This window comes from Erythrolamprus reginae, chromosome 5 (genome assembly GCF_031021105.1).
Source record: "Erythrolamprus reginae isolate rEryReg1 chromosome 5, rEryReg1.hap1, whole genome shotgun sequence".
Taxonomy (NCBI): domain Eukaryota; kingdom Metazoa; phylum Chordata; class Lepidosauria; order Squamata; family Dipsadidae; genus Erythrolamprus; species Erythrolamprus reginae.
The window spans coordinates 14,625,530-14,638,261 of NC_091954.1; the positions used below are offsets into that span (position 1 = coordinate 14,625,530).

At 39.7% G+C, this 12,732-nt stretch overlaps 1 protein-coding gene across 1 annotated transcript in view; it reads right to left on the bottom strand.

Moving 5' to 3' along the window:
* The window catches only part of ANXA7 (annexin A7), a 46,294-nt gene that overhangs the window by 26,679 nt on the left and 6,883 nt on the right, over positions 1-12,732 (bottom strand). The window contains exons 2-5 of the mRNA XM_070752082.1: positions 12,176-12,230; positions 9,966-10,188; positions 5,876-5,971; positions 1,282-1,322 (exon numbers count right to left, since the gene is read on the bottom strand). Coding sequence (XP_070608183.1) covers positions 1,282-1,322; positions 5,876-5,971; positions 9,966-10,188; positions 12,176-12,229 — 414 coding nt within the window. The 5' untranslated portion in view covers position 12,230. The remainder of the gene's footprint in view (positions 1-1,281; positions 1,323-5,875; positions 5,972-9,965; positions 10,189-12,175; positions 12,231-12,732) is intronic.

Sequence of the window (12,732 nt, forward strand, 5' to 3'; positions counted from 1 at the left end):
TAAACACCTGGTAAGCAGATCCTTTTCCCTGTTTTCCTCCCCAAAAACAAAGGTGCGTCTTATATTCCAGTGCGTCTTATACTCTGAAACATACGGTACTACAAATACATGGATATCCTTCAAGCTGACAACATCAAGTCTGCGGAGAGGGGCGGCATACGAATCAAATAAATACAAATACATTGAAGTCAAGAAAAAAAATTAGAGGTCAACATATCAAGAAAGTGAAGATCTTAAAATTCAAAGTCAATGGAGGAAATACCATCAAGGCAATCAACACCTGGCGACGGGTGCAATTCCAGTCATTAGATACACTGCTAGAATAGCGAACTGGACTCAAGCAGAACTAAAAACAATGGATAGAAATGACTAGAAAAATAATGACAACGAATCACCCCCTTCATCCATGCAGCAACATTGACAGACCTACCTAACTAAGGCAAATAGGTGGGTGGGAATTGTTGCAAGAACATCAGATAGTTGAAGAAGAAAAAAGGGCTGTGGAATAATATCTGAAAAACAATGAAAATGCACTGAACTTTATTTATTTATTTATTAGATTTGTATGCCAGGAAGGCTTACTGACAACTGGAGAGATAAAACTGACCTACACAAAAGACCAAATGCAGAACAGAATAGAGGGAAGAGAAGACAAAGCACAGTATGGTCAGTACATTAAAAAAATAGCAGGGGAAACTGATCATAACAAGACCTGACAATGCCTCAAAATTCAAGATGAACAATAAAAAATTGTAAACATTTGTGGATGATTTAGTTTTCATACTTGAAGAACCACTCAAACTCCTAACTCAAAGTGAAAATTATGGAGAAGTAGCAGGACTTAGGAGAAGAATATATGATCATAAAAAATATTACAGAAAAACTTTTAAATGAAGAGGGTAAAATATCTGGGAATTCAGTTAACAGCAAGATGTTCTACATTAATAGAAGAAAACAGTATTAAATTGAAGAAACAAATTGAAAGTGATTTGCAAAAGTGGAAAAACTTGCAGTTGTCATTGATGGGCAGGATTGCACTAACCAAGATGGATATTTTACCACAGTTGCTTTCCAAGTGCTGGTTTTTGTGTGAGAAAACTCCAACCCTTTTGTCTATTGAGCCCAAGTGGGCCTTGACATTTAGGGAATGGAGGAAAAACAAGGAGCTTCCATGGGGGATACAAATCGAAGTGTCATTAGTGAATAGCAACCAATCCGCAAAATTAGATGTTTAACTGAAACAATTCACGCAAATGGATTTTATAGTAGGAAGTAACATACCTGCATTGGTGTTGATGGTGTTTGTCCACCAGGATATCCAGCTTCAAATGAAAAATATATGTAATTAATATTTTACATGCATAACCGTTTATGATCAAATATCAAGGCTCATAAAGGAGCCTGTGTAAGAAACCTTTCAGAACCAACTATTCATTTGATATTACAACCTAGAGCTCTCTAATATTTTACCCAAGATAATTTTCAATGTTAACTTTCAATCACAATGTTAATTTTCAATGTTAATCTAATCACACTTGGGTTTCAAAAATGGGGACAGAATTGGTAGTAGATCCAGTGTAGCAATTTATTTATTCATTTATTGGATTTGTATGCCGCCCCTCTCTGTGGACGGTGGCTAACAACAGTGATAAAAACAACATGTAACAATCCAATGCTAAAACAACTAAAAAAAACCTTATTATAAAACCAGACATACATACAGACAGACATACCATGCATAAATTGTAGAGGCCTAGGGGGAAAGAATATCTCAGTTCCCCCATGCCTGACGGCAGAGGTGGGTTTTAAGGAGCTTACGAAAGACGAGGAGGGTGGGGGCAATTCTAATCTCTGGGGGGGAGTTGGTTCCAGAGGGCCGGGGCCACCACAGAGAAGGCTCTTCCCCTGGGTCCCGCCAAACAACATTGTTTAGTTGACGGGACCCGGAGAAGGCCCACTCTGTGGGACCTAATCGGTCCCTGGGATTTGTGCGATGAACATACTATGGCTCAAGGGAATTAGTATGATTCAAGGAAATGGGTATATCTAGTTTAGTGAAAAGAAGGACTAGGAGTGATATGATAGCAAAGCTGCCACGAAGAACAGGGGTTCGACCTATTGTCCAAGGCACTTGAGGCTAGAACAAGAAACAGTGGGTGGAAACTAATCAAGGAGAGAAGCAACGTAGAACTAAGGAGAAAGTTCCTGACAGACAGTGGAGCAACATGACCCCTGAAGTTATGGGTGCTCCATCACTGGAGGTTTTGAAGAAGAGACTGGACAGTCATTTGTCTGAAACAGTATAGGGCAGTGATGACGAACCTTTTTTCTCACAGGTGCTGAAAGTGTGCGCTCCATCCCCCATGCATATGTGGCAGAGATCCAAAAACCAGAGATGGCAAAATGATTTACAAATTGATGAAAGAGAAATGAAAGAAATAGTAGAAAATATATATAAAACTAAGAATAAAGAGATGAGAAGGGAAATTTTACATAAATGATATTGTACACCAGCACAACTCTCACACTTCCAGAGGAAAGGGAAAGGTAATTGTTGGCATGGTTGCCAAAAGAAAGGAATCTTCATGCATATGTTCTGGGAGTGTGTTGAAGTTCAGAAATTTTGGAAGGAAGTGCAGAATGAAATAAATAAAATGTTAAATATTAAGGGGATAATTACAAAAGAAATAGTGTATATTAGTTAAACAAAGAGAATTAAGAGACTTCAAAGAAATAAAAACTGCAGCATTGGAAAGCGCTCAAGCGGTAGTGGTATTGGGTTGGAAAGAGTCTAAAAAATGGACATTACAGAACTGGTACTGGTACATGGTGGATCACATTCATTTTGAAATCATGGAAATAAGATTAAACAATTTTGACGAAAACAAATTGGAGAAGCTGATGGTACGATGGAATAAGGTGAACGGTTATATGCTGAGTAGAATTTGTGACGAAAATGTGAAAAATAAACTCCAATCACTCTTTCAATAATGATCAAATGCAAAGTAGAGCTAAGGAAATAAAAGAATATAAACTAATAAATATTTGAACCCCACACAATTGGTGGTGGTGGTGGTGGAATGGTCAGTCGGGTGATGGGCACATGCACCGTTTTATGTTTTTTTGTTTTTTTAAATATTAATATTTTTATTGATGTTTTAAAATTTTACAAAAAACAAACAGAAAGCATAAAGTGTACCATCACCATACAGAAAAAAAAATCCCTTCACCAGGGAAGAATCCATTTTGTATCCTTCGTTTGCTTTGTCTCTGGGTTACATTGTTCATTCTTTATAGAGTGATTGAATTTTATTTCTTACATTTGCATCGCTTACAGATGTTGTTAATATATAATTTTTAACCTTCTCCCACCGCCTCATTGTTGCTGCTAATTTCCCTTCATTATAATTATGTAGTCTAATTTCCATAATTTCATAGTGAATGTGATCCGCCATGTATTTGCACCAATTTTTTATCGTCCATTTATTGTCATCTTTCCACCCAAGCACTATAATTGCCTGGGCACTTTCTATCGCTGCAATTTTGATTTCTTCATATTCTTTTACCTCACTATTTTTTATCAATAATGCTGCTTCCTTAGTTATTTTCCAATTACCATTCGTAATTTTATTCACTTCCATTTGTATTTGTTACCAGAATTTTTGAACTTTATTACATTCCCAAAACATATGCATAAATACTCCTTTTTCCTTGCACCCATGCCAACAATTTCCTTTCTTCGTTGTTTGAAAACGTGCTAATTGTACTGGTGTATAATACCATTTATGTCATATTTTTCTTCTCATCTCTCTTATTCTTGTGTTTTTAATTTTTTTAATATTTTCAATTATACCTTCCATATCCCATTCATCAATTTCTAATTCGTCCTGCCAATATCTCGTCAATCCTTTTACTACTTGTTCTTCCGCTTGTAATAATTCTCTATATATGTTACCTGTTTGTGCTTTTATATTCTTACACTTATCCCTTAGTATCTTTTCTAAATTTATTTCTTGTCTCAACGTTTTATGTTTGTTTATGTTAATTTCAATGTGCAAAATCAATTAAAATATATTTTTAAAAAAACAAAAAAACAAAAAACCAGCTAGCTGGCAAGAGAAGTGCGCGAACACGCGGTGGAGCGAAGCTCTGTGTGCCACCCGTCATAGGTTCACCATCATGGCAATAGGGTCTCCTACTTGTGCATGGGGTTGGTTTAGAAGATCTCCGAGGTCCCTTCCAACTCTCTTATTCTATTATCTGGAATGCCAGAAGGCTCACATGCTGTTTCTTCCTAGTTTCTGTGTCAAGTTTCTTCATTCTCATGTGAAATACTGTACAGCAGTGTTCCCTCTAATTTTTTGGGGGGGTGGGTGGAAAAGTATAGTGTATGAGCGGCAGTCCCTTCGGGACTGGGCGGCACAGAAATAATAAATAAATACATACATACATACATACATACATACATACATACATACATACATACATACATACATAAATACATAAACAAACAAACAAAAAACCCACCCTGTTTTGCCTCAGAGAATTTCAAAATCAAATACTGTACTGTGTGTCTATAACAGTGAGCTCATAATAGGGCAACTCTATCAATATCAAAATGCCACTTAAATAGTTGAGCTAGTTGCAAACTAGATTTTGATTTTCTTTCTCTCTTCCTTACTCCCATTCTTTTTCTTTCTCTTTTCCTCCCTCTCTTTTTTCTATCTGTTTCTCTCTCTTCCTCTCTTCCTCTCTCTCTCCTTCCCTCTCACTCTTTCCCTCTCGGCTTCTGGGCAGGTTTGGAAAACTCTGAGTTGATGATGATTTTTAAGTGAGCGATTGCTCACTGCTCAGCTTAGAGGGAACTATGCTGTACAGATGCATTTCCACTGAGCAACGTAGCATTCATTGTGATCAGCTTCTACAGCCCCTTTTTGAAAGCTACATTAAGCAGCAAGCACACCACTGATTCCAAAAGTATGCAGAAACACCAGTAGATTACAATGGAGCTAAGCCTATATACAGTGTTCCCTCGATTTTCGTGGGTTCGAACTTCACGGAAAGTCTATACCACGGTTTTTCAAAAATATTAATTAAAAAATACTTTGCGGGTTTTTTTCCCTATACAGTAATCCCTCACCTATCGCTGGTGTTACGTTCCAGACCTGGCTGCGATAGGTGAAATCCGCAATGGGGAATTTATCGACTGATAGTACTTATTTAAGTATTTATATTGTAATTGTTTGGTAAGTTTTCATTGTTTTAAGTGTTTATAAACCCTTCCCACACAGTATTTATTTTAGATACAGTATTTAAATACTGTACAGTATTTACAATTTTAGATTTTTATTTATTTAATTTTTTAAACCTGCCGATCGAGTTTGGCGGGCTGTTTAAATCTGCTGATCGACTTCCTCAGAAACCCGCGATGAAGTGAAGCCGCAGTAGGTGAAGCGCGGTATAGCGAGGGACTACTGTACCATGGTTTTTGCCACTCGATGACATCATATGTCATCGCCAAACTTTCGTCTGCCTTTAATAAAAAATTTTTTTTAATAAACTTTAATAAATAAACATGGTGAGTAACAATCTGAATGGTTGCTAAGGGAATGGAAAATTGCAATTTAGGGGTTTAAAGTGTTAAGGGAAGGCTTGTGATACTGTTCATAGCCAAAAATAGTGTATTTACTTCCGCATCTCTACTTCGCGGAAATTCAACTTTCGCAGGCGGTCTCGGAACGCATCCCCCATGAAAAGTGAGGGAACACTGTATATGGATATTGTTTCTCGGATCAGGGAACATATATTAGGTTGTAACACATTTTATTTCTAAAGAAGCAAAAATTTGATCCTGGCTTCTTCTTTGAATTTATACCTGGTATTTGCACTGGACCACCTCCACCGTAAGTTTGGGATTGAGGCTGTGGATAGCCGAAACCTGAGCCAGGGGAGGGTACTCCAAAGCCAGCACCTAGAAGAAAATGCTTATTAATTTGCAGATTAAAATCCAACATTTTAAATTAAAACATACAATTTATGCGAAACAATTTCACTACTAGCAAAAGCTGTTTTCTAATTACTGCTTCTCTTATCCACACAATACCATACTGCCCAAATTTTGAATGTGTGAGACATAATTTTTTCTTTCAAAGTTTTACGTTAAGATGTATCTTACTTGTAGACCTTTTTCCTAATGTATCTTTCCTAATGTATTGTGATATAATACTGAGACTGGCCCAGAGCATCAGGTATGCAGAATCTTTAAACGTGACCAGGACTTGATCAATACTTGACTAGGAAACAAATATATAAACATAGCCCATGTGAGCTCCCTGTACCTGAGATAGACGGATGTGAGTCTCTTCTTTTGAGGTTGGACCTAGGGGTTCAGGTGAGCTTGTTGCTGACGTACCTGCCTCCCAGCTGCATGGCAACAGCCCTGCCTGCACTACTCGAGGTGGTAGCTGGGTTGGCGGTCAAATTCCCTAGAATCATGGTCTTGGGGGACTTTAATGTACTGTCGCTTGGTGAATCCTCGGAGTTGGCCCAGAAGTTCATGGACCGAACCCAAGTAGTACAGAGTCTGACTTACAAGAGGGGACACACACTCAATTTGGTGTTTCTTTTGGAGCAGTGGAGTTATGATTTGATGTTAAGGGGTATAGACATCTCGCCTTTGTCATAATCAGATCATTTCCTGCTACAGTTTGACTTTACAGCACCAATCCTCCATCGCAGGGAGGTAGAACCAATTAGGTGGTTGCCCCCCCAGACACCTAATGGACCCAGGAAGGTTTCAGAGGGTGCTGGGGGAAATACCTGACTCACTTACACACAATCTGGCAGAATCCTTGGTAATGGCCTTCTTCGGGTCCCGTCGACTAAACAATGTCGTCTGGCGGGACCCAGGGGAAGAGCCTTCTCTGTGGTGGCTCCGACACTCTGGAACCAGCTCCCCCCTGAGATTAGGATTGCCCCCACCCTCCTTGCCTTTCGTAAACTCCTTAAAACCCACCTCTGCCGTCAGGCATGGGGGAATTGAAAGATCTCCCCCTTGCCCATGCTGTTTTGGTGTTTGATTGATTGTGTGCTAGTTTTTTATATATATTGGGGTTGTTTTTATGATTTTTTTAACCTAAAACTGTAATTAGATTGGTAAATATTAGATTTGTCACTATGTACTGTTTCTGCCATTGTTGTGAGCCGCCCCGAGTCTGCGGAGAGGGGCGGCATATAAATCCAATAAATCTAATCTAATCTAATCTAATGGCCTGGAACAGGGCCTCAGCAGGGCTCTGGACCAGATTGTGCCTTTGTGACCTCTCTGTGGCAGTAGAGCCAAGAAGGCTCCCTCGGTTTACTGAGGAGCTCTGGAAAGTGAAATGCCACTCCACCACCAGCCCAACTACCACCTCAAGTATGCAGGCAGGGCTGTTGCCGTGCAGCTGGGAGGCAGGTACGTAAGCAACAAGCTCACCTGAACACCTAGGTCCAACCTCAAAAAAAGAGACTCACATCCGACTATCTCAGGTACAGGGAGCTCAGGATATACAATAGATATAGATTAGATTAGATTTATTGGATTTATATGCCGCCCCTCTCCGCAGACTCGGGGCGGCTCACAACAATGGCAAAAACAGTACATAGTGACAAATCTAATATTTACCAATCTAATTACAGTTTTAGGTTAAAAAATTCATAAAAGCAACCCCAATATATATAAAAAACAAGCACACAATCAATCAAACACCAAAACAACATGGGCAAGGGGGAGATGTTTCAGTTCCCCCATGCCTGACGGCAGAGGTGGGTTTTAAGGAGTTTACGAAAGGCAAGGAGGGTGGGGGCAATCCTAATCTCAGGGGGGAGCTGGTTCCAGAGGGTCGGAGCCACCACAGAGAAGGCTCTTCCCCTGGGTCCCGCCAGACGACATTGTTTAGTCGACGGGACCCGGAGAAGGCCAACTCTGTGGGACCTAACCGGTCGCTGGGATTCGTGCGGCAGAAGGCGGTCCTGAAGATATTCTGGTCCAGTGCCATGAAGGGATTTATAGGTCATAACCAACACTTTGAATTGTGACCGGAAACTGATATAGATATAGATAAATGGCAACAAATTTGGGAAAGAAATTATAAAATGTGTCAGTCTGAAGCCATCATTTGGAGTTAGAGACTTTGGCCTGCCACAGTAAAATAGTATTATGGGAACTAGGAGGGGTAGCTGCATGAGAGGGAAAATTACTAGCCACAACAAATTCCTTTGTTAGAGTCCAAAGTCATCCTTTGTTCTGCACTAGCGGATGTAAGGAGGAAGTCGATGAAATCCCTGCACTCGGATTGGTCCTCGTGATGAACTTGTGGATGTGGGAATGGGGGATGAACCTTAACCTGGGTAGGATGCTGGAAGGTAGTTAGTATGGCAACATGTCACCAACATGGCTCTGATAACAAATTGAACCTTGGAAGAGATATGTTACACACACACACACACAGAGTATGTATTTAAAGTTGTCCCTCTGTTTTATTCTCCCACCCACCCATTATTGTTATACACTCTGATATACCAGGATAGCAATCATACTACCTGCTTGTTTAGAATTCTTGAAATATGAGACATAAACTTGGGCGTCCTCCTCGATCCACAGCTCACATTAGAGAAACATCTTTCAGCTGTGGCGAGGGGGGCGTTTGCCTAGGTCCGCCTGGTGCACCAGTTGCGGCCCTATTTGGATCGGGAGTCACTGCTCACAGTCACTCATGCCCTCATCACCTCGAGGCTCGACTACTGTAACGCTGTCTACATGGGGCTACCTTTGAAAAGTGTTCGGAAACTTCAGATCGTGCAGAATGCAGCTGCGAGAGCAATCATGGGCTTCCCAAAGTATGCCCATGTCACACCAATACTCCGCAGTCTGCATTGGTTGCCGATCGGTTTCCAGTCACAATTCAAACTGTTGGTTATGACCTATAAAGCCCTTCATGGCATCGGACCAGAATATCTCCGGGACCGTCTTCTGCCACACGAATCCCAGCGACCAGTTAGGTCCCACAGAGTTGGCCTTCTCTGGGTCCCGTCGACTAAACAATGTCGTTTGGCGGGACCCAGGGGAAGAGCCTTATCTGTGGCTGCCCTGACCCTCTGGAACCAACTCCCCCCAGATATCAGAGTTGCCCCCACCCTCCTTGCCTTTCGTAAGCTTCTTAAAACCAACCTCTGTCGTCAGGCATGGGGGAATTGAGATATTCCATTCCCCCTAGGCTTATAAAATTTATGCATGGTATGTCTGTATGTATGATTGGTTTCTTAAATTGGTTTTTTTTACATTACCTTTAATATTAGATTTGTTCATATTGTCTTTTTATGTTTTAGCCGCCCCGAGTCTAAGGAGAGGGGCGGCATACAAATCTAATAAATAAATAATAAATAAATAAACATTCAGTACTCGATAACTACAAAAAGATATTGACAAAATTGAACGGGTCCAAAGACGGGCGACAAGAATGGTGGAAGGTCTTAAGTATAAAACGTGTCAGGAAAGACTTAATGAACTCAATCTGTATAGTCTGGAGGACAGAAGGAAAAGGGGGGACAGGATCGCAACATTTAAATATGTTAAAGGGTTAAATAAGGTTCAGGAGGGAAGTGTTTTTAATAGGAAAGTGAACAGAAGAACAAGGGGACACAATCTGAGGTTAGTTGGGGGAAAGATCAAAAGCAACGTGAGGAAATATTATTTCACTGAAAGAGTAGTAGATCCTTGGAACAAACTTCCAGCAGACGTGGTTGGTAAATCCACAGTAACTAAATTTAAACATGCCTGGGATAAACATATATCCATCCTAAGATAAAACACAGGAAAGAGTATAAGGGCAGACTAGATGGACCATGAGGTCTTTTTCTGCCATCAGTCTTCTATGTTTCTATGTTTCTATAACCCACCCTGCAAGCAGCATTTAGGAACATACCTCCAGGATACGTTGGCATGCCACCAGGCTGAGGTAGTCCAGGGTATCCAATAGGTGCAGGAGGATACCCACCAGGTGCGGTTGGGTAGCCTGTATTCCCTGGAAATTCCCCAGTTGGTGGAGCTACATTATATTCGCTGCCTCCCACAGGTGGGAAGCCTCCAGGCACCGCAGGGTAAGGATACTGGCTAGCAGGTGGATAAACAGACTCCTGTCCTGTAGGCTGGATAGAAACAACCAATAAAGTATTAGCATATTGGAAAACAGATTCTGTTACTCATTTAATTAAGTAACATATGGTGCTGGAACTAACCCAACATGGTAATGACTGAAAATAATGTCTACATGCCCGGGAAATATCTATCCTGGGTTTGGTTTGCTTACAATGATGAAGATGCTTTTGAACAATCTTTCTCATGTGCAGTATAGGTCATTATGGCAATTTTAGGAGACATTTTAAGGATGCAATTATTCCTTAATGTTCATGTTTTTGTTAATCTGAATCTGAAATTCAGAATCTTATTTGGACAGGGAAGTTAGCCATCTACACAACTCAGCTATATTATTACTTACACAAAGGAAGAGCAGTTGATAAGTTCTGCTCAACTTTCCTTAGGCCCCCCCCTCCTTTTGTGTGTTTTTTTTTAAAGATGGGGTTAAAAAAGATGACAATGACCAGACTTGACTCTTAGATTGTAAGGGGTTTTGCAACTGTACAGTAGTCCCTCACTATATCGCGCTTCACCTACTGCGGCTTCACTTCATCACGGGTTTTCAAAAAATATTAATGAGAAAAATCATTCGCGGATCTTCACTGGTTCGCGGGTTTCTGAGGAAGTCGATCGGCAGATTTAAACAGCCTGCGGAACTCGATCAGCAGGGTTTTTTTTAAAAAAAAAAAATCTAAATATATCTAAAATTTTGTAAGAGTGTGGGAAGGGTTTATAAACACTTAAAACAATGAAAACTTACCAAACAATTACAATATAAATACTTAAATAAGTACTATCAGTCGATAAATTCCCCATCGCGGATTTCACCTATCGCGGCCGGGTCTGGAACGTAACACCAGCGATAGGTGAGGGACTACTGTAATGTTGTGAGGAAAATGCTTAGAAATGCTGCTTGGGGAAGCACTAGATGTGTTCATGTCCATGCTCAACCACAGAGAATTTCAAAATAAAATACTGTACTGTGTGTCTATAACAGTGACCTCATAATAGGGCAACTCTTATCAATATCAAAATGCCACTTAAATAGTTGAGCTAGTTTCAAACTAGATTTTGATTTTCTTTCTCTCTTCCTTACTCCCATTCTTTTTCTTTCTCTTTTCCTTCCTCTCTTTTTTCTATCTGTTTCTCTCTCTTCCTCTCTTCCTCTCTCTCTCCTTCCCTCTCACTCTTTCCCTCTCGGCTTCTGGGCAGGTTTGGAAAACTCTGAGTTGATGATGATTTTTAAGTGAGCGATTGCTCACTGCTCAGCTTAGAGGGAACTATGGTGAGAACAATCTACCAATGGAACAGAAGTTAACTTCAGAAGTAACTGGAGACTTTCAAGATGAAACTGGACAGCCATTTGTCAGAAGTGGTATAGGGTTTCCTGCTTGAGCAGGGGGTTGGACTAGATGGCCTACAAGGACCCTTTCAACTCTGTTGTTGTTAATATTATTAACTTTTCTTCTGGGTTTAATGGGAAAAACAGTGAAACTTTGATTTTATATAAGTTGATGACAACAAGATTTTTTAATGCACAAAAATGGAAGGACACTTTTATTGCTACAGTGGTTGAATGGTTGCAAAAGTTGATGGAGTTAGCAAAGATGGCCAAATTGACTGCTTTGATCAAAGGAAAAAAAACATAATTACTTTTTATTCTATTTGGAAACCGCTTCTGGCCTTGGAAGTCAATGCCTTCTCTTTCTTTTTCCCCCTTTTCCTTACACTTTTCCCTTTTCCTCCCTTATTTTCCTACTGTTTTCTTTTGTATTTTTGTATTTTATATTATAAATTAATGAATTGTAAAAGAAAAATTAAATGAATAGAAAAGCATTGCTATTTATAGTTTTCTTAATAAATAGAATATATGAGGGTTTTTTTTGCCAATCTCAAGATAGATTCAGACCAAATGGTGCTGCCATTAGTTCACTCAACTTAGTTTATTTCATAAATTGCTCAACGCCCCCAGCATATATTAAACAAAACAATACTTGCAGGATAACCAGGAAAAGATGGGTAGCCTGATGGAGGATATCCTGGGTATGACATTCTGTAAAGCAAGGGGGAAAAAACTACTTGATGGTGCTATACATCATCAGGTATCGAACACAAAGAACTCACATCACAGAAGGGAGAGAAAAGAGGCATATAAAACTCCTTTTATTCACACCACTTTTTAATTGTATATTTATGTGTGCGATATATAGTAAAACTTGTTAATAATAATAATAATTGTATTTGTTTTTAAATTTCTTCAAATGAATACTTTAATTTTTAGCAATTAATGAAAAAAGAAAAGAATGAACGCAGACCCTGAAATTAATTAATTAATTCATTCATTCAATCAGTTATATTTTGGCTATACAGTGGTACCTCGACATACGAGTTTAATTCGTTCCAGACCCGAGCTCGTAAGTCGATCAACTCGCATCTCGAACAAATGCCTTTAGACTTTGTTTTTCGCGCCAAGATAACCAGAAGCAAGGAGATTCTTGCGCCACCTAGTGGAAGCTCGGCTCGTATCCCGAATTTGACCTCGGGTGTCGAACAGA